The sequence below is a fragment of the Panthera uncia genome, chromosome B1 (assembly GCF_023721935.1).
Source record: "Panthera uncia isolate 11264 chromosome B1, Puncia_PCG_1.0, whole genome shotgun sequence".
NCBI classification, from domain to species: Eukaryota; Metazoa; Chordata; class Mammalia; order Carnivora; family Felidae; genus Panthera; species Panthera uncia.
In genome coordinates this window covers 141685101-141710442 of record NC_064811.1, presented here as the reverse complement: position 1 = coordinate 141710442, position 25342 = coordinate 141685101, and the positions used below count along the sequence as shown (strand labels likewise).

The 25342-nt window shown below is 34.2% G+C and overlaps 1 protein-coding gene across 1 annotated transcript in view; it reads right to left on the bottom strand.

The window, feature by feature from the left end:
* ANXA10 (annexin A10) overlaps nucleotides 1-18977 on the bottom strand; it is a 127839-nt gene extending 108862 nt beyond the window's left edge. The window contains exon 1 of the mRNA XM_049630067.1: nucleotides 18768-18977. Within this exon, the coding sequence (XP_049486024.1) occupies nucleotides 18768-18977 (210 nt within the window). The remainder of the gene's footprint in view (nucleotides 1-18767) is intronic.
* Between the last annotated feature and the right edge of the window lie 6365 nt (nucleotides 18978-25342).

Sequence of the window (25342 nt, the reverse complement as noted above, 5' to 3'; positions counted from 1 at the left end):
TTACTAAGTAAGTTTATACTTGTACATATAGGATTCAAAATTTAAAACAAAAGAAAATGAGTTTTTCAACTAAAAGTATTTTCTTATGATTATTTTTAAAAGCTGTGTGATTTGTGGCTCTAATTAAGTGTGTCAGTGTGAAATGTGAATTGTGAAAATACTTGAGGCAAACATTTTCTCTAATATTATCACATAACTGAGAGAAAACAGATTTGATAATATTTCTTAATTTCCTTTCAGATAATGATTATTTTACTTGCACTCATCATTACTTTATGACTTAGCTTTTTAAAAATGTATTCAATTAGGTGTGCCTGGGTGGCTTAGTCAATTAAGCATCTGACTTGATTTTGGCTCAGGTCATGATCTTATAGTTCATGAAATTGAACCCCACATTGGGCTCTGCACTGATAGCGTGGAGTCTGCTTGGGATTCTCTCTCTCTCTCTCTCTCTCTCTCTCTAAATAAATGAACATGTAAAAAATTTTTAAAAAATAAATAATGCTTTCAATTAAAACAATGATGTCTGGGATTTGCTTTATAACAGTTCATGCAAAAAAGGTGTGGGAGATATTAATTCTGTATGGCAAAATCTTGAAAGTTGTTGGGGAGATGGCAGTCCATTAGATAATTAGGTACTTCTACTTTATTATTTTTGAAAATTTTCATAATAGTTTGAGTTTGGCCTATTCACTCATTTATATGTAATTTGAGTACCTAATATAAAAACATTTAAAATATAAATATAATATCTATATATTTATATATATATTTGCTTGAAACAGTTATTGTTAGCATTTATTATTTTGTATTTTTATATTTTTATTTTTTATATTTGTTTATATTTATATTTATATTAATTATATAATTTAATTATATAATTATTATAAATTAATATAAATTATAAATAATAAATTTATAATAAATAATAAATAAACAAATATTTATAAATAAATAGATAAATAAATATATAAATGTATAAATATAAATATATTTATATATTATATAAATATATAATTTATATTTTAAATTTAAATTTATATAAATAAATATAAATATAAATAAAATATAAAAAATAAAAATATAAAAATACAAAGTAATAAATGCTAACAATAACTGTTTCAAGCAAATTTACCTCTACTCGTGAATTTAATTCTTACAACAACTCTATGGACTATGTATATTTTCATGAGGAGGATACTGAAGTACTGTGTAGTCAGAACACCTCCTAAGAAGTGGTACAGTGGAAATTTGAGCCTAGGCAGTTCAACATCAGAACCTATAACCTCAGTCTCTGTGCTAATACCCATATTCTGTTAAGGAATAAAACAAGACAACTATTACATAGGACAAAATTAAAAAGCATATTTCTTAATTCAAAGGTATTTATATTTTGGTAGATGGGTAAAATTCATAGAATACAAGATGAGAATGCTAAGCGCCATAAGCAAGTTACCTAATACAGTATGGGCAATTTCCCAATAAGCAAGTACATTAAGACATAGCATTTGAAGTGTGGCTTAGAAATTGAAGGCAAAAGCCTTCCGTTGGAGAAACCAAGGAACAAACACTCAGGGATAGAGAAGGGAGGTAGGAGGTCTCAAGTGTGTACTATAATTGTCTTAATTCTAAATTTTACTTTGAATAGGTAGTTACATATGGCCTTTATCAACATTTTTTCCACTACATTTGAGCTAAAATTCAACCTAATAGGTACAAAGGAGAAATACTAACAGCATTCAATATCTTGGAATTAATATTGTCCCCTGGTCATAAATCAGCATATATTGGATCAGAAAGAAGATATGCTAAATCAGTCTAAAAAGACAGAATGACTCCTAGGCCAAGAAGACATGGTTGTAACCTCTAAAAGTTAATGATTAAAAAAATATTTGGATAAATCCAAAGGCAGGTGGATTAGTTAGAAAAGCATAGAAAAATTGGGTAAGTATTGGTAGTACCCACTAATTGCTTATGTTAGAGGTGCATCGGCCTGAATACCAGGTATGTTGTAGATTATATTATTGTTCACAATCATTCACTTTCTTCATTTCTGTTATATGCGCATACTTTTATCTACCTTTGATTTGGGGTTTAGCCATGTGGCTTGCTTTAACCAATGGAAAATGAGCAGGTGGTAGTATGGTATATCTGAGCACAGACTTTTAGATACATGGAGATTTTCTGCTGCTCTTTTCTGTTGCTTCTGCTCTCTTGCACCATAGGAAATCCACAACCTCTTAGATCTGGATGAACTAACTAATGCAATCCCAATGTTGGCAATATTTATCATGTTATTCTGGCTGGAAGCCTTTCAACATGAACCCTATGATTTTTTTTTTTTATTTTTGAAAACTATTCACCAGGGAATCTTCTAGATAAAATTTAAATTTCTGTGTAGTATGCCATGCCAAACAGTCATTTAATCCTTCTTGGGTCAAAATTTACATCATTCATTCAATTTATTAGCAAATATTTATTAGGCAACTAATACATGCCTAGAAGTACTAGGTGCTTGGGATACTTCACTGAACGAGACAAAGATTCTTGCCTTGTGGTGCTTATATTTATTAATTAATAATTTGGAATTCTTATTTTATACATGATTCCAAAAAAGTGCTATTAATGTAAATTGTTTAATATAAATTTTTATATACTTATGTATAATAACACTGCCTCCTTGAACACCGCAAAATGCCTAAAACAGTTGAGGCAAGGTGGCTTTATATAGAACAAATTTCTTTCCAGTAAGACAGTGGCCTTCAAACTGTTTCATCTCAATATTCCCTAATGAATTTTGAAAAACTGTACCTCCTTTTAGTTGCAGTTTACCTTTTTACTCATCTAAAAGCATCCAATGAAATCCAAATACCATAGCAATTCCATTCCCATTATCATATAAAAAACATACAATAAGCTCTTATTCAAGAGTTGAATACTTAGCATCCTTCCTCTGCCACTCTGAACTCTGATTTCCATTCTACTTCCCTTTTAGATGTTTATCACGAAGTCATTTATGTTTGAATGTCTCTTGGAGAGGTCATTTTATTAGATTATGTGTATACTGGGGTGCCTGGGTGGCTCGGTCAGTTAAGCATCCAGTTTGGGCTGAGGTCATGATCTCCTGGTTGGTGAGTTTGAGCCCTGCACCAGGCTCTCTGCTGTAAGCACAGAGCCTGGAGCGTGTTTCGGATCTTCTCTTTCCCACTCTCTCTGCCTCTCCCCTGTTTGCATTCTCTCTCTGTCTCTCTCAAAATAAATAAGTAAATTTTAAATAAACAAACAAATAAATAAATACGTGTATACATTCTTTTTTTTTTCTGAGCTAGCTTGTAAAGCTTTCCATTTTCCTTTAAGCCAATAGCTCTTTTCCAGTAATCTTTGTTATTTTCATACACAAGTTTAAATTGTCTACAATTAACTACATTCAGTTAGAAGTGTATTACTTGCTAAGTTTTGAAGGTGTGAAACCGAAACCATTATCAAGATTCAAAACATTACCATCACCCACAAAGGTGTTCCCAAATCTCTTTGTAGTTTCTCCCTCCATCCATCTCTTGCTCTAGGAAACCACTGATCTGTTTTATGCAACTATAGATTAGTTTGCTTTATCTAGGATTTCTTATAAATGGATTCATATTATATGTACTCTTTTTTGTCTGGATGTGTTTAATAGACTATTTTTGAGATTGATTCATAATGTATATACCATAATGTATATTCATAATGTAAGCAGTTCATTCCTATTTATTGCTGAGTAATATTCTGTTGTATGGATATACTACATATTGTTTACCCATTTACCTGTTGATCACCTAGCTATTATATAAATAAGGATGCTTTTATGCCAACACTTCATATTATCACCTTTAAAAATTTTAATTATATAATTGTGTAGTTATATCACATTGTGCTTCTAATTCGCAATTCCCTTATAACTAAGAATATAGAGTATCTTTTCATATACTAAATGTCCACTTTTACATCTTCTTACATAAATTGTTCAAATCTTTTATCTATTTTCCAACTGAGTTGATGGTGTTAGTACTGAGTAGTAAGAGATCGTTGTACATTCTAGACACATATTGCTTATCATCTTTGATTCACAAATGCATGCTTTCAGTGTGTGCCTTGTCTTTTTATTTTTGAAATGGTGTCTTATGGGGGCACATGCATGGCTCAGTCAGCTAAGCATCCAACTTCGGTTCAGGTCATGATCTCACAGTTCATGAGTTTGAGCCCTGCATTGGGCTCTGTGCTGACAGCTCAGAGCCTGGAGCCTGCTTTGGGTCTGTGTCTCCCTGTCTCTCTCTGCCCTCTCCCCCTCGTGCTTTGTTTCTCTCTCTCTCTCTCAAAAATAAATAAACATTAAAAGAAAAGAAATGGTGCCTTATGAATACGGAAGATTTCTTTATTTATTTTTAAATTAATAAGTGGACAAAGTCCAATTAATAGTTTTTAAGTTTATGCTCTTTGTGTTTTAAAAGATTTTTGCTTATTCCAATGTCACAATGTTTCTTTTAGAAGTTGATAGTTATTTTTTACAAGATATATGATCTATTTTGTGTGGTATAAAGTAAGAGTCATGCTTTATTTTTTTCCCACAAAAACTCAGTTTTACAGCACCATTTGTTTAAATGATTTTTTTTCTCCATGAATTTGTCCTGGCATTTGAGTCAAAAATTGTTTTACCATATATGTATGGGTCTATTAGTGGACTTTACATTATGCTCCATTGACCTGATTGTCTTTCCTTTCACCAATATTACACTTTCTTAATTAATAACTAAGCTTTATAATAAGTGTGAAAATGAAGTAATGTGAATTTTCTAACTTTATTGATGTTCTTCTCTTCCTCTTCCTTTTTTAATTGCTTTGGCTCCTGTGAATTATTTCCATTATTTTATGAATCTTAAAACAGCTCATCAATTTCTTTTGATTGGGATTTTACTGAACTTATAGGTTCATTTTGAGGGGAAATGATCTCTATACAAGATTTAATTTCCTGATTCATGAATATAGTGTATTTCTCAATTTATTAAAGTCTACTTTTTTCATGAATATTTTTTGTTTTCAGTACATTAATTTTATCTGAAATACCTTGCATTTTCTGATTCCATTGAAAATCATATTGTATTTGGTATTTTATTTTACAGTTATTTAGTATTAACAAATGATACTGCCATTGATTTATGTATATTTACATTGCATTCTGTGGACCTTGCTAAGTTAATTTGTTAGTTTTTGCAGCTCTTTTGTAAATTTTTAGGGCCAGTTTGAACAGGCCAGTTTGAACTGGCCAGTTTGAAGAAAAAAGATAGTTTTACCCTTTCTTTTCTGAACTGTATTTTTTTTTATTTTTTTATTTTTTTTTAACGTTTATTTATTTTTGAGACAGAGAGAGACAGAGCATGAACAAGGGAGGGTCAGAGAGAGAGGGAGACACAGAATCTGAAACAGGCTCCAGGCTCTGAGCTGTCAGCACACAGCCCAACACGGGGCTTGAACTCACGAACCGCGAGATCATGACCTGAGCCAAAGTCAGACGCTTAACCGACTGAGCCACCCAGGTGCCCCAGAACTGTATTTTTTAAAATTTATTTTTCTTCTTTTTTTTGGCTAGGAACTTAGTGTAATTTTGAATAAATGGGAGAGCAGGCATTCTAGCCTTTATGGATCCTAGAGGGAAGTATTTAATTTTTTATCTTAAGTGTATTATTAGCTATGGTCCTTAAAAGATACTTTTTCAGTTTGACGGTGTCTCCTTCTATCCATAGTTGACTAAGAGGAACTTTTTTTCATTATGAATGATTTGTGGATTTTTAAATTTTCTTTTTCTGTAGGTATTAAAATAATCAAATAAACTGTTTCCTTTATTCTATCAATATGGTGAGTTATACTAATTTATTTTGAATGTTAAATTAACCTGTATTCCTAGAAAATAACTCTGCTAGGCCATAATGCATTATATTTCTAATATATTATTGAATTTGATTTGCTAATATTTTCTATAAAAATTACAACTAATATTTATAAAAATATGATATTGGTATTTTCTTTTTCATAATTGATTTGTCTAGCTTTTTTATCAGAAGAATAGTAACCTCATAAAAATCAGTTGTGAGGTGTTTCTTTTTCATCCAGTTTTAAAAGAATTTATGTAATATTAATATTTTTGTGTCTTTCTTTAGTATTTGGTTGATTTCACTAGTGAAACCAAACTTGTCTGGAGTTCTTGGAAAATTTTATTTCTATTATGGACTTAATGTCAACAGCTATTCATATTTCTATTTCTTCTTATATCCAAATATTTACAATAGAGGCTTTGAGGTCTTCTCTTAAATTCATGTGTGGGCTCACTTAGAATTAGTTTCTACTGACTATCTACTGAATATGTGTCACATTTTGCTGTTTCTTTGAATGTCTAGTAATTTTTGTTTTAAATTTCCAGCTGCTCTTCCAATCCTAAACTCATTTCTGGTATTTTGACTATGTAACATGTTTTTTGTTTTTTGGGGTTTTTTTTCCTGTCTGTTTGCATCATTGTAGCTGTGGGGTTTGAGAGAGCTAATAACCCAAAAGCCACAAACTTAGGCCCTAAACCCTAAACTAGGCCCTCAAATTCACATTTCTTATTGTTTAAGAACTGATTTTTGAAAGTAAAATTTCCTATGGCTCTGTCTGATTTTAGACAATTTCTAGTATCTTTACATAGGTGACTTTTTGTTTTATCCAGTTATTATAACTGTCATCCATTATAATTATTATCTATCTATAATGATTGAGTCTATACAACCACGTTACTTGGACATCAGTACTGGAAATTCTCCCTTTATACATCGGAATTTAATTTTTTTTAATCCTTTAAAAATTTTATTTATTTGCTTATTTTAAGTAATCTCTACACCCAATATGGGGCTCGAACTCATGACTCTGAGATCAAGAGTTGCATGCTCTACTGACTGAGCCAGGCAGGTACCCCCACCAAAAACTTGCTAGAACTGATACACAAATTCACCAAAGTCACAGCATACAAAATCTATGTACAGAAATCTGTTGCATTTCTATACAGTAATAATGAAGCAGCAAAAAGAGAATTCAAGGAATCAATCCCATTTACAAGTGTACCAAAAACCATAAGATACCTCGGAATAAACCTAACCAAAGAGGTAAAAGATCTATACTCTGAAAACTATAGAACACTCATGAAAGAAATTGAAGAGGACAAAAAGAAATGGAAAAATCTTCTATACTCATGGATTAGAAGAGAAAACACTCTTAAAATATTTATATTACCCAAAGCAATCTACGCTTTGAATGTAATCCCTATCAAGATACCACCAAAATTTTTCACAGAGCTAGAACAAACAATCCTAAAATTTGTATGGAACCACAGAAGACCCCAAATACCCAAAGCAATCCTGAAAAAAAAAAAAAAAGAAATCTGAAGGCACCATGATTCCAGACTTCAAGCTATATCAGTCACGAGGCTCTAGTCATCAAGACAGTATGGTACTTGCACAAAAACAGATCAATGGAACAGATCAGAAAACCCAGAAATAGATCCACAACTATATGGTCAGTTAATCTTTCACAAAGCAGGGAAGAGTATCCAATGGAGAAAAATATGTTCAACAAATGGTGCTGAGAAAACTGGACAGAAACCTGCAGAAGAATGAAACTGCACTACTTTCTTACACCAACACAAAAATGAACTCAAAATTTATGAAAGAACTAAATGTATGACAGGAAACCATTAAAATCATAGAGGACAACACAGGCAGTAACCTCTTTGACGTAGGGTGGAGCAACTTCTTACTAGACACATTGCCAGAGGCAAAGGAAACAAAAGCAAAAATGAACTATTGGGACTTCATCAAGATAAAAGGTTTCTGCACACAGAGACAATCAACAAAACCAAAAAGCAGCATATGGAATGGGAGAAGATATTTGCAGATGGCATATTAGATAGAACGTTGGTATCCAAAATCTATAAAGAACTTATCCAACTCAACAGCCCAAAAACAAATAGTCCAGTGAAGAAATGGGCAGAAGACATGAACAGACATTTTTCAAAAGAAGATATCCAGATGGCTAATAGACACATGAAAAGATGCTAAACATCATTTATCATCAGGGAAATACAAACAGAAGTACAATGAGGTATCACCTCCCACTTGTCAGAATGGCTAAAATAACAACACAGGAAATGACAGATGATGGCAAGGATGCAGAGAAAAGGGAACCCTCTTACACTGGTGGTGAGAATGTAAACTGGTGCTGCCACTATGGAAAACAGTATGGAGATTCCTCAGAAGTTAAAAATAAAACTACCCTACAACCCAGCAATTGCATTACTAGGTATTTACCCAAATGATACAAAAATACTGACTTGAAGGGACATATGCACCTGATGTTTATAGCAGCATTATCAACAATAGTCAAATTAAGGAAAGAACCCCAATGTCCATCAACTGATGAATGGATAAAGAAGATGCAGCACACACACACACACACACACACACACACGGGAACATTACTCAGCCATTAAAAGTAATGAGTCTTGCCATTTGCAATGATGTAGATGGATCTAGGATGTGTTATGTTATGCAAAACAAGTCAGTCAGAGAAAGACAAATACCATGATTTTCCTCATATGTGGAATTTAAGAAACCAAACAGATGAACATAGGGGAAGGGGAAAAAAAGAGGGAAGCAAAGAAAACTATAAGAGACTCTTAACTATACAGAACAAACTGAGGGTTGATGAGGGGAGTTGGGTGAGGGATGGGCTAAAATGGGTGATGGGCATTAAAGAGGACACTTATGATGATCACTGGGTGTTATAGGTAAGTGATGAGTCACTAAATTCTACCATTGAAACCAATATTACATTGTATGTTAATTAACTAGAATTTAAATTAAAACTTGAAAAAATTTTTTTAATTTGTTTTTCAAATCCTGTCAACATAAGACTCTAAGTGTTAAAATTGTTTCTTCTTGAGAGATTTCCTTGGAGTAACAGTGCACATTTTGCCAAAAAAATTATCTTTAGAATATATTGTAATATAATGAAATAGATAAATTACTTTCTCAATAAGTACATGTATCCAGGGATGAATGTGACTAACAGCCATGATGAGACAGTATAACATACATTTTAGTTTTACTCTTTTAATAGGTGCAAACTCTGAGAAGGTGTTCAGATAAGTACTTTGATAAGAATGGTACTTTTGTTACAAGAATGTAACTCAGTTCCATAAAGCTCTGAGTGATATGAACATTGTAATTTATTATCAAAATATCAGTTTATTAGCTTACAAATATATTTGGTTCAGAAGGATTTGCTATCCAGTCATAATAATCATTCATCTCAATTTCTAGTAAATTTACCAAAAAGCAAAACCTCTTAAATGACTATTGAATTTGCTCGTATTCTTTTCTTAAATTTGCTCGTATTCTTTTCTTAGATGCATCTTGTTGTCAGAGTTAAAATTAAACATAACTGGAAAAAAGCAACTCTATAAATAGGAAGATTTTTGGTCAAACTTTCTGTTACTAGGTAACAAAGACCTATATATTTATGCTAATGTTTAATTTTATTTCTTATGGTTAATTACATTATCTTTTAGTCCCTTGAAAAGTCTTGGCAAATGGACAGAAGACAGACATTTTAGAAATATTATATAGGTATATTAATAATTTCATATCATGTTTGAACATAATTAAGTTTCTGGCACCTGGGTGGCTCAGCAGTTAAGCGTCCAGCTTTGGTTCAGGTCATGATCTTGCAGTTCGTGAGTTCGAAGCCCATGTTGGGCTCTGTGCTGACAGCTCAGAGCCTGGAGCCTGCTTTGGATTCTGTGTCTCCCTCTCTCTTTGCCCTCTGCTCACGCTCTGTCTCTCTCTCTCTCTCGCTCAAAAATAAATAAACATTAAAAAAATCTTAAAAAGATAATAATTAAGTTTGTAATTTTGACTTTGACAGAGTTAGAACAGCAATAAATATCTGAGAAAAAGTAATTACTCTTATTTTAAATGATGATTGTTTTCCAAAGTCCTATGTCCCAGACTGGAGTGAAGGATATTTTGTCCTATATCCATAGTTAAGTTGATGTCCTTTTTAGAATGCAGATTTAGGTACTTCACAGATATTAACAATAATGAAGTGGGTAACTATTGAGCCATTAAAAAGTACAAAGCTTACAAATCGCACTAATAATTCTTGCTAAGTCAGTTGTTTACTGTAAAATTAGCATGCTTGTGTTATTTTGATCAATCTAAATCTAATAGATATGTGGCAAAATGTTTATGTGCAGAGAGAAATATATATGATCACATCACAAAGAATAAGGAAAACATATACACAATAAAAACACTAGATTGGGTACAATTTAAACATGTGACTGAAAATATCAAGTGTGTGATAACCAATTCTGAAAATCCTGCTCAGCTTTTCCACTCTCTTGAAGACTGTCACTTCAAGCTTCATCAAACCTCAACCCCCTACACTCTTCCACATTTCTAATTTTTATTATTTTAATTTTTAGCAGATGCCTCTCTTATTGTCTCATTGAGGAAATATCCATTAGTATAATTCATGGAGTTTTTGTACATCATGTGCATCTGTACATTTATGTTCTTCCTCACCACCTGTAATGATGGTTGTTTTTCCTAACTTAGGCCCTTTTCCTATCTGTATCCAAGCACTTTATTTATGCATTCTCTCTTAACTTATACAAGGCCTTTAATCTTGAAATCATTCCATTTCTACTCATCATCATCATTTTATTCTTTTAATATTTCCATTAGCTCCAAAATGTGTCATAGCAACTGTCATTTAAAAAAGCAAGCAACAAGGGGCACCTGGGTGGCTCAGTTGGTTAAGCGACTGACTTCAGCTCAGGTCAAGATCTCATGCTTTAGGTTGGTAAGTTTAAGTCCTGCTTCAGGCTCTGCAATGACAGATTGGGATTCTCTCTCTCTCTCCCTGTCTCTCTGCCCCTTCCCCACCTGCATTTTCTCTCTTCCTCTCTCAAAATAAACTTAAAAAAAAAAGGAAGCAACCAACCAAGCAGAAAACAAATTCCCTTGATTCCCCATTCTTTTTTTTTTTTTTTTTCCCTTAATGTTTATTTATTTTTGAGACAGAGAGAGACAGAGCATGAACGGGGGAGGGCCACAGAGAGAAGGAGACACAGAATCTGAAACAGGCTCCAGGCTCTGAGCTGTCAGCACAGAGCCTGACGTGGGTATCTAACCCACGGACCGTGAGATCATGACCTGAGCCGAGGTCGGACGCTTAACCGACTGAGCCACCCAGGCGCCCCCTTCATTCCCCATTCTTTGCCAGCTATAACTCCATTTTTCTTTTCCTCTATATAGGAAAACCTCCTTCAAACTGATATCTATACTGTCACTCTCTACTTTATACATGCTTTGTGTCATTTCAGTCAAGTTTTCGCCCACTACTCTGAAACTGCTTTTTTTCATGAATGATGGTCATCTTTGCAAATCTAGTGGCTTATTCTCTGTTTTCATCTTATCTGTAATGGTTGTCATCTAGGTCTCGTCTTACTACTTTGGTCTACCCTGAAGCATCAGCGAGTCCTATCGATACTATCTTTATCGTATATCCTGAATATGATCACTTTCCTCCCTTCCACCACTACTGTCTTAATCCAAGCGGAGAGTACCACAAAAGCTTCCTCACAGAGCTTCTTTGACAACTTGTTTTACTAGATAGGGTCCATTCTCTACCCAGGAACCAGAGTAAATTAGATATGTTACTCATCTTTTCATAATCCTTCAGTGACTTCTGAAAACCCTTCAAATAAAACTCAAACTTCTTCCCAGTATAAGGCCCTCCATGATCTAGCCCTATCTTTCTTTCCTCTTCTCTAACCTCTTCTCCCATGGCTCATTCTACTACAGACTGAATGTCATCTTCTTGATGTCTTAGAGACATCAAGCTTGCCTCTTACTCAAAACCTTAGCAGTTAACATTTTACTTGCTTTTCATTTATGTAGACCCTTGATCTCCATGTTTTGGCAAGGGTGACTCTTTCTTCTCATCTAGACCTTTGCTTAAATATTGCCTCCTTAGAAATATCTTATCTGACCACTGTGTTTTTAATAGACCCTTTCACTTATAGCCCTATTTCTCCCTTTATTTTGTTTTCTTTCTTCATCTTCTATGTAATGAAAATGATATTTTTCTTTTATTAAAAAAATGTGTCTCTACCACTGATTAAGCCCTATGAAGACAGATGATTTCTTAGTCTTACAATCAGACTCAACATAAAATAGTGTATAAGATGTAAAAAGCACCCCAAAAGTATTTTTTGAATAAATTATTTTTGATTTTCTCAGAACTTAGAACTGAGGACAAGATCATTTATCATGTTGGTGGGGCCATTAGACTTTCCCTAGTGACCAAGGAAAACTCTTAGGTACATACAAATTATTAGTTAGCTTAAAGACCAAAATTATGTGTCACCCAAATCCATGTACCATATTTTTAAAACATTTATTGTCCTGCAATTTTAAGAATATGATTATTGGTCATCCTAGCTAGCAATCTCTATAGTCTCACTTTTTGTATACTTCAAGATTCTTTCTGAGCAAAATAGCAAAAATTATCTTTCCTAAATTATATTGCTTATTTATTGCTTATAATGATAGATTTTTACTCAGTGTACCACGTGTCCTATTCAAAAGAACACTTCAATTTTTATAAATTGGCAATGATAACTGATGTTGAAATGTAAGTACTTTTTCAAGCAGATTCACATATAATTCACAACATATATCCATGTCATGGATAAATGAACAAAATGTGATTTTAAAATTATCTTTATCTCCGCACTTTGGACATATTCTGATATTATAAAGCCCATTTAAGTTTCAATCTAATTGGAAGTTTGCACTGACCCTTTCCATTTTGTAGCAATAGAATTCATGAATAAAAATAACCCATTTTTAATTATTTTTCAAATCAGATCTCCAAATCCTTATAGAAGAAATTTAATTAAAAGCCAAGGAAAAAAGTAAAATACTATAAAATTATTTTCATCACTTTGAAAATTAGATTCTAGCACATTAGTCATGTATATTAAATTGAAACAAAGTTCATATTCCTAGAATAATAATTTTTATGTATTTCACAGAGAAGTCAGAGAATCATTGTCATTAATGGAGAAGAAATAGTGCTGTTAAATTGGTCTCATTTGAAATTAATATCAAAAACAACATATACTAAAAACCAGTATCAAATATTTCTGCATCATATTTAGCTTTTGGTTTATAAATACCTTTTGTTTTGAAATAAAACATATGATACATCTCATTCATCTGGGACATGGTTAACCTGGTAATAGAAACATGTGTTCTTATAGAGCAAATGTGGCCAAAGTAGAGCCTTAAACTTGATTTAAGTTTTCTTGAAAACAGAAAATAAAGCTCATATCGTAGTATGAAAATATTCTGTTTTCAACAAATACATATGCTAATCTTTTTCGTTGAAATAAGAAATATAGTTTTGGTAAAATAACAGATTCTGTTTTGATGTGTGAGTATGAAGTAATTAAAAAATAAACAGTAGAATTCATATGTCCAAGTATGTATGGCTCTTCACCTTGGGAGATTATACACTGATTATACCACTGATGCCATTGTTCCAGTGATAAAAGAATATTGTTAAGTACCTAATGTTACAGCTTTGTTGTGAACACTGTAAATGATTTAATTTATTCCTCAAAACAGTCCTATGAAGTAGGTCTTATTGGTCCATAATATAGATGGAGATTGAATAGATTGAAAATTAGATTCAGATAACCTTTGTATAGGTTTTTAACAAAGGTAAGGACACAATATGGAAGGAGAAAGAGACTTCGGGGAAGAAGTAGGGGCCTGTTTATCAGGGTCCTTCTTGTTTGCAAGAACCATTATTGTGCAATTTGAACCGTTGAACCATTGGTTCCATTGAACCATTGGTTCAATGGACCATTGAACCATTATTTGTGCAATCTACCTCGCTTTGGGAGACCTTGCTAAAAGTTTCTGCTAAGATCTTTTATGTCTCTCTGCTATGTAGCTAAGCCAGGCTAATAGCTAGTAATAGCAGTTATGGGTTATTGTGGGAGTTAAATGGGGGTTATTTTAGAAATGCTGCATTTTGACACCCACCTCTAATTCCATGACAAATGTCATACAGCACCCCACACTGGTGTTCCTCTGTCTTTCAGTTATCTTGGGCTCATTTTCTGGACCATTTTGCAGCTCCGTTGGTTATTACTCAGGAATTGGCAAAAGGCACTTTTGCTGATATCTAGTTCCTCTGATGTTGCAAGGAACACTCAATTTTGCCCCTTGACCAGATTTATCTTTTATCTCTTTAATTACTGTATTGCCATCAACACTCAACAGTGTAGCTGCTTTCTAGATTGAATGCAGGTTGGGCTGGCCTTCTACCTTGTTGATGACCATCTACAAACCATACTGCTTTCTAGGCACCCTTTGATAATGTGGCATAGAGAGGGGACCATTCTGTTAAATCCTTATATAACTCCACAGTGAGATGTAGGACCCAAAGGGATGGTAGCTTCCTGTTCACATATGTGATAAGTACCCTAGTAGTCATTATTATTGTATGTTCTTTTTTTAATCTTTTTAAAAAAAGTCCGTTTATTTTGAGAGACAGAGTGAGAAAGAGCAGGGGAGGGGCAGAGAGAGAGGGAGAGACAGAATCCCAAGGAGGCTCTACACTGTCAGCACAGAGCCTGAATTCACAAACCAGGAGATCATGAGCTGAGCTGAACTCAAGAATCTGACAGTTAACCTACTGAGCCACCCAGGCGCTCCTATTATGTGTTCTTGAATACACTGTTTTCATTTAAAGAGGAAATTTTTCTCTCCGTTTTCTTCCATATGACATAATCCACAAAAATGGATATCTCAAGTCTCAAAATAAATTTAAGTTCTCTATAATACAAACAGTTTCAATCAAAGCCCCAATAACAATAATAAGCTGCATTATTTTCAAATGATGCACTTTCAAGTTTGTTACTTTATAGTCCAGAGTATTAGCAGCTGCCTCTGGGTGGCAATAATGGACTTTTAATGAACACTTCCCAAATCGTTTGAGCATGGGGAGAGAGGGGCTTGTCTTGAGATGAACGTGGGAAAGTAAGGTTATAAAGGGCTTGATCGTGCTATGTTTTTTAGACCCTCCAAAAAAGAAAAAAACCTTACTGTCTCTCAAAGCCCTACTCAAATTTAGGGTTTTATTTTTTTTCCTTTTTTTTTTTTTTTTTTTTTTTGGTAATTTTATGAATAGGGGCTAAGAGATTTCTCAAATGTTTTGTGTGATTTCTATAGAAACTGAAAAACTTATTTTAGTGCCTTTTGTTCTGATTTTGGAGTTGACAAGAATAATAAATTATGTTTGTCTGAGGAATGTCCTAGTCACCCTTGTCCAAGAGATGTCTAGGCACTTTACCATTTTTGTTAGGCCTTGTTCTTTAGTTGAGTTAATCAGCCATCCTCTGGGGTCATACGACTAACAATAAGTTATAATTTTAGCATAAGGTTCAGATTGATATATAAATATTATATCATTAATATAATACGTAACCATACTTTCCAATTGAATCAAGTCTGTCTCTAATACTCACAATATATAAAGAATATATACAACAAAAAATGGGGATTGGAACTTAATAGACATTTCTCCAAAGAAAACTTATTATACAGGGGTGCTTGGGAGGCTCAGTCAGTTGAGTGTCAGATTCAGTTTCGGCTCAGGTCATGATCTCATGGTTTTATGAGTTCGAGCCCTATGTCAGGCTCTGTGCTGACAGTACAGAACCTGCTTGGGACTCTCTCTCTCTCCCTCTCTCTCAGCCCCTCCTCCTCTTAGGCTGTCTTTGTCTCTCTCAAAAGAAATAAATTAACTTAAAAAAATTTTTAAATTAGAAAACCTAGTATACGAATGTCAAAGAGGCACATGAAAAAGTGCTCAATGTTGTTATTAATCAGGGAAATGCAAATCAAAACAATGAGATATCACCTCACTCATTGCCAATGGCTATCATTAAAAAGAGGAGATTTTTTGGCTATCACCAAAAAAATTTTGGTGATGGTGTGGAGGAAGGGAATTCTTGTTCACTATTGGTGGGAATGTAAATTGGTATAGCCATTATGGAAAATGGTGTGGAGGTTTCTCAAAAAATTAAAAATGGAACTGCCATATGATCTAGCAATTCCAATTCTGGGTATATATCCAAAGGAAATAGAAACAAGATATTGAAGAACATGTATTGATACATGTTCACTGTACCATTATTCACAATAGCCAAAGTATGGAAACAACCTAAGTGTCTGTCAGTATATGAATGGGTATAGGAGATGTGGTTTATATACACAATGGGGTATTTTTTTTGGCCATGAGAAAGAAGGAAATTATGCCATTGTGGCAACATGGATGGTCCTTGAGGGCATCATGCTAAGTGAAATAATTGGGAGAAAAGCAAACACTCTATCCTTTATGATCTCACTTATATGTGGAATATTCAAAAACTGAAGTCACAGAAACAGAGAGTAGAATGGTGATTACCTGGGCTAGGGTAAGGTAGGGGAAATGGGAAGATATTGCTCAAAGGGTATATATTTGCAGCATGATGAATAAATTTTGAGGGTTTAATGTAAAGAAAAAATAGCTTTACCTCATTAGGTATAGCAATAGCAGAAGAATTTAAATATCTTTGTGAAAACACAGTAAAAGCATAATTTTCCATCCATCTCACATGAATGTAAATTGGCCTTGAATTTCTTTATGAGTAGAAAACATTAGCCAAATTGATCACAAAATTACAGTCTCCCTTAGCTTGTTGCACAGTTTGAATATGTAATATCATATTGTGTATTCCTTGTGGTGTGGGCTGTTATTTATTAAGATTTCTGTAATCTACAGTGAATCTCTCCAGGATTCATCAGCTTTTCTCACAGATCATTAAATAAGGAATTTGTGGGTATTGATATACCTTCATCTAAAAGAACTTTAATTAAAATCAGAATTTCTTTATGCACCCCAGGTATCCAACCCTAGTCTTTCCTAATGGTTTTAAATTATCCACTTGATTGGGCTTAGATCATTTTAAAAGTTCCCATCTACCATGCTCCATTAAAAAAAGAATGCAAAACAGATTTTCAAGACAACATTTCCCCAATAATTTGGGTAAGGTAAGAGTCTCCATTTGAAAATTACATCTGTTCCCATAATACGTTCTGGCAGGATAAGACAATCACACGAAACTTTGTTAATAAATTCCTATATTGTAAGCCATACTTTTACCTGTATCCTGTACAAATGCTCATTACATCTCTTCAGATGAATTACATTGCCTGTTAACTTTTCATTATTCCATTTAATATGACATTATATTGGACACCACTGTCCAGCAATCTAAAGTTTCTTCACCACCCTCAGATCATTTTACCCTTATTAATATTAGCAGCCTTGCATCCCTTGCTAGGGGTTTGAGCTACGTGACTTTGGCCCCACTATCAATTGGGAGTCATATTCTTTACTTTTCTCCCACCCAATTTTAATTCCCATTGACTCAGGAATTATAAATTCCTTTTTAAAATGGTAATCAGAGTTTTAAAAAATTATTAAGGCTAGGAAACATTGAGCAAATCTGTCACAGTCTTTGCATAGTTGGTGGGACAGTCAGATCACCTAATCTTTATACAGTGATTCATTAAAATTTTATTTATACTATTTACAGTCTCCTTTTTTAGTGCTGTTTTATTATTTTTTTATTTTAAAGAGAGAGCACCATGTGAGTGGGGAAGAGGGACAGAGGGAGTGAGAGAGAGAGAGAGAGAGAGAGAGAGAGAAAGAGGGAGAGAATATCTCAATCAGGCTCCACACTCAGCACAGAGACTGACATGGGGTTTCATCCCACAACCCTAGGATCATGACCTGAGCTGAAGTCAAAAGCAGACACTTAGCCAACTGAGGCACACAGGCACCCCAGTGCTATTTTAAATGACTCTTCCGAATACTTAACATTCAGTTTGAGTTTTTTTTAAACTCCTTTTATTCTCATTTTCTTTCTTTTGAATAATCATAATTATTTGTCCATCATTAGTTTCCATTTGCAGAAACTGGGCAAGGAGTTCTCCCATAGTTCCCCTCACTTCATCTTGTCCCTAGAACAATTAAGTTCTATCAGGAGTTCAAGCAGATGGAGCCTCTTCTATCAAAGCACCAACCATATAGAGTTAGAGAACTGTAGCTATAGAGTTAGGAGAAATTTGAGAGTTACCAGAACTAATCAAAGTTACTTATATTCTCTGCATCTCAGTGGCCTCAGAAGAAGTATGCTTTAATATTTAAGGATAGATTTGAACAATTGCCCTGTGTAGGTTTGTGTTATTTACCTTCCTTTCCACAGAGCTTAACAAATTTGGAGTTTGCCCCTCTCTACATTTCTGCAAAAGCTTCAGTAAGTGAAGGTCCTGAGTAAAACTCACATGCTTCTCCAACAGTATCTGATGTAAGGGAAATAGCTCTTTGATTTCCTAAGCATAACGGTTGATTTCCGTAGAGGTTCAGGAATGACTTTGGAATCATCTACAAGGTAGCTTAATGACTGAACTGAATATGTTTGTGTTTTTGTAGTCTCTTGATGTTCTCCCCAATTTGTAAACTTTTAGTGGTTTTTGTTCTTATAAGGACCATATGTTAACCAGAACAATTACTTCCAAACTCTCACTGGCATTACAGGCTGAATCACATGCAGTAAGTCTGTGGCCATAGAAGCCACCAGCTGTTTCTGTTACTATATTTTTCTCCAGAAAAGACAAAAGCAGCCAAAGTGCATTATGCTTGGTTGACTTGCCGTCTTTTTGAATTTTTTCTGTAAACTTATTTAGCGCTTTGCCGTAGCCAAGGATCTGTGTCTCCAACATCCACTGCTAGGCATTCCGCACAAAGATGGTTGCATTTGTGCACCTTCATGCCGGGAATGGGAGTGGGGGAAAGTCATCTGGTGGCGATGGTTCCTGACCTCCCCTCTCTTCATTTTTTATTCTTCTAAACTGAGCCCTTCACCATTACTTAAATGATAAACTATGCTATCTGCATAAATTGCAACAGGTCAATTATATATTGAAAATACTCCAAAGATTCCACTTTTTAATAAAGGTGGGAGAGCAGTAGAAAGACGATGGGGAAGCACCAAGATCCAGGAGAGATTTCCAGGTGCAGCTTCTCAAAGTCTTTCTCATTTGCACAGAACATATTTCATCTCCAGATTGAACGATCATGATGTGTCTGATAAATCTTAGTTTTGGGAGACATCCCTAAAAGTTTCCAGTGGGATTTTTAATGCCTCTAATCAATCAAAGGTGTCTAACTGGAAATACCAGGTGTAAGCCATGAATAACTTTACCAGTTTGAACTTTAAATAGTACGTTGTAAGTTATTAGTTATAACACTTGCTTCCCTTATTTTGACCTAGAGTCTGTTCATGAGCTTGGGTGGCTCAGTCGGTTAAACATTCAACTTTTCATTTAAGCTTGGGTCATGATCTCATGGTTCATGGGATAGCAGGGCTCTGTGCTACCAACATGGAGCCTGTTTGGGATTCTCTCTCCCTCTCTTTTTCCCCTCCTGTGCTCTCTCTCTCTCTCTCTCTCAAAAATAAGTAAACTTAAAGAAAAAAAAAGTCCATTCCAGACTTCCAGTTGACTCCAGAGATAAGCATAGAGGTGGCTTGCTTCTGCTGTAAAATAACTCTTTTACCCAGACATACTAAGGCACAGGAAGCCTGGCCAAAGTTTACACAGTTAATAGGTAGTAGAACAAGATTTTTTAAAGAATTTTTTTAATGTTTATATTTGAGAGAGAGAGAGAGAGAGAGACTGAGTGTGAGCAGGAGAGGGGCAGAGAGAAGGGGAGACACAGAATCCAAAGCAGGCTCCTAGCTGTCAGCACAGAGCCTGATTCGTGGCTTGAGCTCATGAACTGGGAGATCATGACCTGAGCTGAAGTCGGACGCTTAACCAACTGAGCCACCCAGGTGACCCTGCAGTAGAACAAGATTTTGAACTCAACATTCTGGCTCTGTGGGCCTACACTAAGCCCTAAGTCCTTGGAAGCATTTCTGTAGTATTTTTGTAATTATTATAGAGTCATTTAGAGTCTCAGAAGACAAAAAGTGGCACTGCTAGTATACAATTGAATCACTCTCTATGATTATTGAATTATTACAAGTGTATTAATGAGGTTTAATACTGGATAGAGGCTCTAAAACACTAAAAGGAGATTTCAACTTTCAATGAACTCATAGGAGAGGAGAGTCAGGAAGATGTGGGGTCTTGCAAAGCTCCATTGATCCTCACTGCTATTTAACAGTGGCACCAGATTTATGGGTTAATCCCAGCACAGGACACAGTGAAGCTAACCTGGTCCTTGAAGTAGATCACTTAGAACTATCACCTGCAGCTGCTTGCAGGGTGTGAATACATCAGAAGCAGCAAGTGGATGTCTGTGCTTCACAGGGACTCATAAGGAAAGTGGCTCAGGCAATTCAAGTCTCCCAATAAGCCAGACCTCAATTATGTTTCAGTTTTAGGCATATTTTTATTTTATGTAAAGCTTTGCTGTTAACTACTTAATTTTCTACCTTCACATGTGTATAGGCTTAGTCCTGTAACTAACTCCTAGTTTATGTAAATTGTGAAAACAAATAGAGTTTTTTCTTTTATTTCTCAATAAAATTATTACTTTCTCATGTATTTATTTAAAAATGATGAGATATAAATGTATGATTATTAATGAGTATAATTTGATTAATTTCTTGAGGCTATATCCATTATGATGCAAGTTTATCTTAATGCAATTTTCTTTTACCTTTTTAAAACAAAGCCAATGATGTCAAGATATTAAGCTATATTAAAGTACATCAACAGGGACAATATTAATAGTTTTATTAATATGAATGTATGGTCAAGTCTATTTCCTCAATAATTTCTAGCTCTATTGGAAGCTAACTTCTTACGAAAATATGGGAAATGTATAGGAGCCACGTAAAAGTAACAATAGTTCATTTATTTCTAGCCCACTGTACACCTCAGTTCTGTTAAAAAAATACATCATAGGCACACAAATTACTAACAGGTAAATATCACTGTGAAGGAATAGTTCCCTAAATGTGGCTGTTAGATCAACAGTGATATTTCACTTGGAAAATTGTAGGAAATGCAAATTTTTTGGTCCTACCTCAGACCTACTGAATCAGAAGTTCTGGGGGAAGAAATCTGCAGTTTTTGTTTTAATCAAATGATTCTGCTGAACACTAGCATGAAAACCGCAGCTTTCAAGGGTAATTGTTCTTCCCACAAATTGTCAAGAAGTAGGATTTATAATTCAAGGGAATCTGCTCTTTGTTTCCAATTTCTACTCTTCTCCAAATATTAATCTTTCCTCGTAGCCTTCTTCTCATCTTGAACTTGGCCATGACAGGATGGTACCAAAGTTGTGTTATGGCTCTCAGAACTAGAGGTTGGGCCAAGGGCAAATTCGTCTGGGGATGAATGAAGAGGGGTGGGTGTAGTGTTATAAACTAAGAGTGAAGAACAGGTATAGTGAGAATGTGGAGAAAAGAGAATCCTTGTGCACTGCTTGGGGAATGTAAACAGGTGTACCCATTATGGAAAACAGTGTACAGGTTTCCCCCAATATTAAAAATAGAAATACCATAGGATTCAGCAATTGCCCTTCTGTGTATATACCCAAAGAAAATTATGAAAGCAAGATCTTGAAGAGGTGTCTCCACTCATATGTTCATTGCAACATTATTGAAAATAGCCAGGATATGGAAACAATCTAAATGTCTTTCAATAGATAAACAAATGAAGATGTGTTATATATAAACAGTGATGTATTCAACCATGAGAAAGAAGAAAATCCTTCCATTTGAGACAACATGAATGGGACTGGAGGGCATTATGCTAAGTGAAATAAGCCAGACGGAGAAAGACAAATACTACATGATATCATTTATATAAGGAAACAAATGAAAAAGGTTAAATAAATAATAAGTCAAACTCACAGAAACAGAGAAAAGTGGTTGCCAGGGTCTGAGAGTAAGGCAAAATAGGGAGAGGCCAGCAAAAGATACAAACTTTTAGCTATGAGATGAGTAAGGTCTGTGGATCTAATGTAACATGGTGACTTTAGTTGATAACACTGTATTGTATTACTGAAATTTGCCAAAAGGGTAGAATTTAAATCACACACACACACACACACACACACACACAAAGATAAATATGTGAAGTGATGGATATGTTAACTAAATGGTGGGGGGGAAATCTGTCTACAATATATACATATGTCAAATCACCACACTATTCACTTTAAGCATCTTATAATTTGATATGTCAATTGTACCATAAAACTGAAAAGGACGACATAGAGTGAAGGCTTGAAATTGGCTATGCTTTCACAAAGTTGCTTTGGCTCTCAAGCCAAGACCTGTAAAAAGTGGGCAAATAAATCACAGGAGGTGTAAGTTTACATTATTCATATAATTTGCAGTTTCACCCAGCCATCCCAGCCATTTCATGAAGGGCTTTGATGTGATAAATAGCAGGACTATCATTCATCAAAATCCTGTCGCTGAGCCCTGTGTGATTCCAGTCACTTACTGGTGGCATATTTTTGTCCAAGTAATATAACGTCTCTCAATTTATATGATCTAACTTTTTATGATGTATTACTGAACATCAATCTAGCTTATTTATTGTGGGCTCTTTAGCTTTATTTAAATAATCATATACCTTTATTTAATGTGTCATAAATTGTGGAGCCAATTTAAAAGATAAAGCTGCTAGATTTTAATATATTATGTTTTATTACCACGTGTATTTTCACATGGCACCTTATCACATGCAACACATTTGCCCATGTGTCTTTCTTCACGGGGCCACGGAACAAGAGTGTGTTAAACTGAAGGGTATCCATATGAAAACTGCAGTGATGTAAACACAGAGCCAACTGCATACTGGCAGCTCTCTTCACATAGTTAATCTGTGTGGTTGTGTTGAAGATAAGCTCATGGGTTTTAAAGTCATTATCACTGTTTGGGGCACCTGGGTGGCTCAGTCGGTTAGATGTCCGACTTCAGCTCAGGTCATCATCTCACAGCATGTGAGTTTGAGCCCCACATAGGGCTCTGTGCTGACAACTCAGAGCCTGGAGCCTGTTTTGGATTCTGTGTCTCCCTCGCTCTCTGCCCCTCCCCCACTCACACTCTGTCTCCCTTTGTCTCAAAAATAAATGAACATAAAAAAATTAAAAAAAATAAAATCATTATCACTATTAAATAAAGGGCAGCCATTTTTAAGAAAGTGAAAGAAGCAATTTTGTGTAGTTTGGATTCTATTTTTTCTGACTTGAGGGAAGAAATAAACAGCAATCTTTCTGCCCATGAAAATAATGTGGCTGCCACTTTGAACTCTAATTAACCTAAATTGACATTTTGCTTATTAATTTGCATCTTGATTTGCCCTTTCTTCTGGCAAATCTTTAGGAACATGAATTTCCATTATTTAAGTATCCATTTAATCATTTCCCCCATCACCTATTAAATCATCTTCATTTATTAAAATATAGATTTAAAATGTGAAAATGGTCCTTTTAATCACGTTAAATTCAGAACTTCAGAGAAAATGCACAAAACATATCAAGCATTCACTGTTTACTAATTTAGTTGAAATTAAGTAGACACATCAATAAAACAAGAACACAATTTTGATAAAATGCAGTATATTTCTCTATACAGACTCTTCATGAAAATCTCTTACGTTGCTCTTGAATTACTCTGAATGCTGAATATTTCCCAAAAGGACATTTGTGGTTATGACTCATACATATTGTAGTTGTGATAAAATATGTGATATTAGAAATTGATGATTTGCAATTGCAGTAGACTGACTTTGCCAATGGGAAAAGACATTCTTGTTGTTTATTGATCAGTACCTATTCTAGAACAAATAGGAAAGAACAAATAATGAAGAATAGCACTTGAGTCATGATATGCTTTCATCAAAAGGGAGAAGATTTCTTCATACATAATTTTTATTTAATTTTTTCTTGTAGATAGATTTTTGGATTTCTTTCATTTTTTAAACTGCCATAGACCTAAAATATTTAAATATATAGTAGATATTGTATTTGCAATATATTTTTATAAAATATGCTATTATTGACACAATTTGTTGATGTCTTGATGTTTTCTTTGTATTTGTTTTGTTTGGGGTTTGTTGAACATTTTGAATCTGTACGCTTAGACTTTAAAAGAAAATGTTTAATGTTTATTTATTTTTGACAGAGAGAGAGACAGAGAGAGAGAGAGAGAGAGAGAGACAGTGTGTGAGTGGGGGAGGGGCAGAGAGAGAGGCAGACACAGAATCTGAAGTAGGCTCCAGGCACTGAGCTGTCAACACAGAGCCTGACACGTGGCTCAAACCCACAAGATTATGACCTGAGAAGAAGTTGGACGCTTAACTGACTGAGCCACCTAGGTGACCTGTAAGGTTATAATTTTTACATTATTTGTAAAAATTTGGCTACTTTTCTTCAAATACCTGTTTTAGTTCTTGGCTTTTTACTCCTGTTTTTTGGATCTTCAATTACATGTCTGTTAGACAGGTTGATATCCTGTAAACTCTTCAGACTCTGTGTGTTAACTGCCATTTTTTCTTTGTGTGCTTCAATTTGCATAGTTGATAATAGTATATCCTCAAGTTCAGTAATCTTTCTTTCTACAGTGTTTAATTTGCTTTTCATCTCAACCAGTGAGTTTTTTGTTTCATAATTTTCAAGTTTGTTTGTATGTTTGTGTATATGTGTCTTGTATTTTGTCCCTGTCTTTTTCCTTTTTATTTTTATTATTAGTTTCAATTTCCTGGATATTTTTGCAATAACTGTTTTAAGGAACTTGACTGTAAATTCTAATATTTCTGTCATTTTTGGTCTGTTTTTATTAACTGATTTTTACCCAGTTTACAGATCACATTGTCTGTATATTTGCAAGGGGAAAGAAAGATTATATGACTATTTTTATTAGACACTGGCATTGTATTTATTACATTGTCAAATATTTATATTTTCTTGTCTTTCTCTGTGGAATTTTTGGCCTTGAGTTGGCAGACATTTTTGACTATTTCTGACTTTTTCTGAAGCCTATTAGGATGGGTCTGAAGAGCTGCCAGATTAAAATATAGGAAACCCTGTCATTTTGAAATCCAGATAATCAACAAATCAT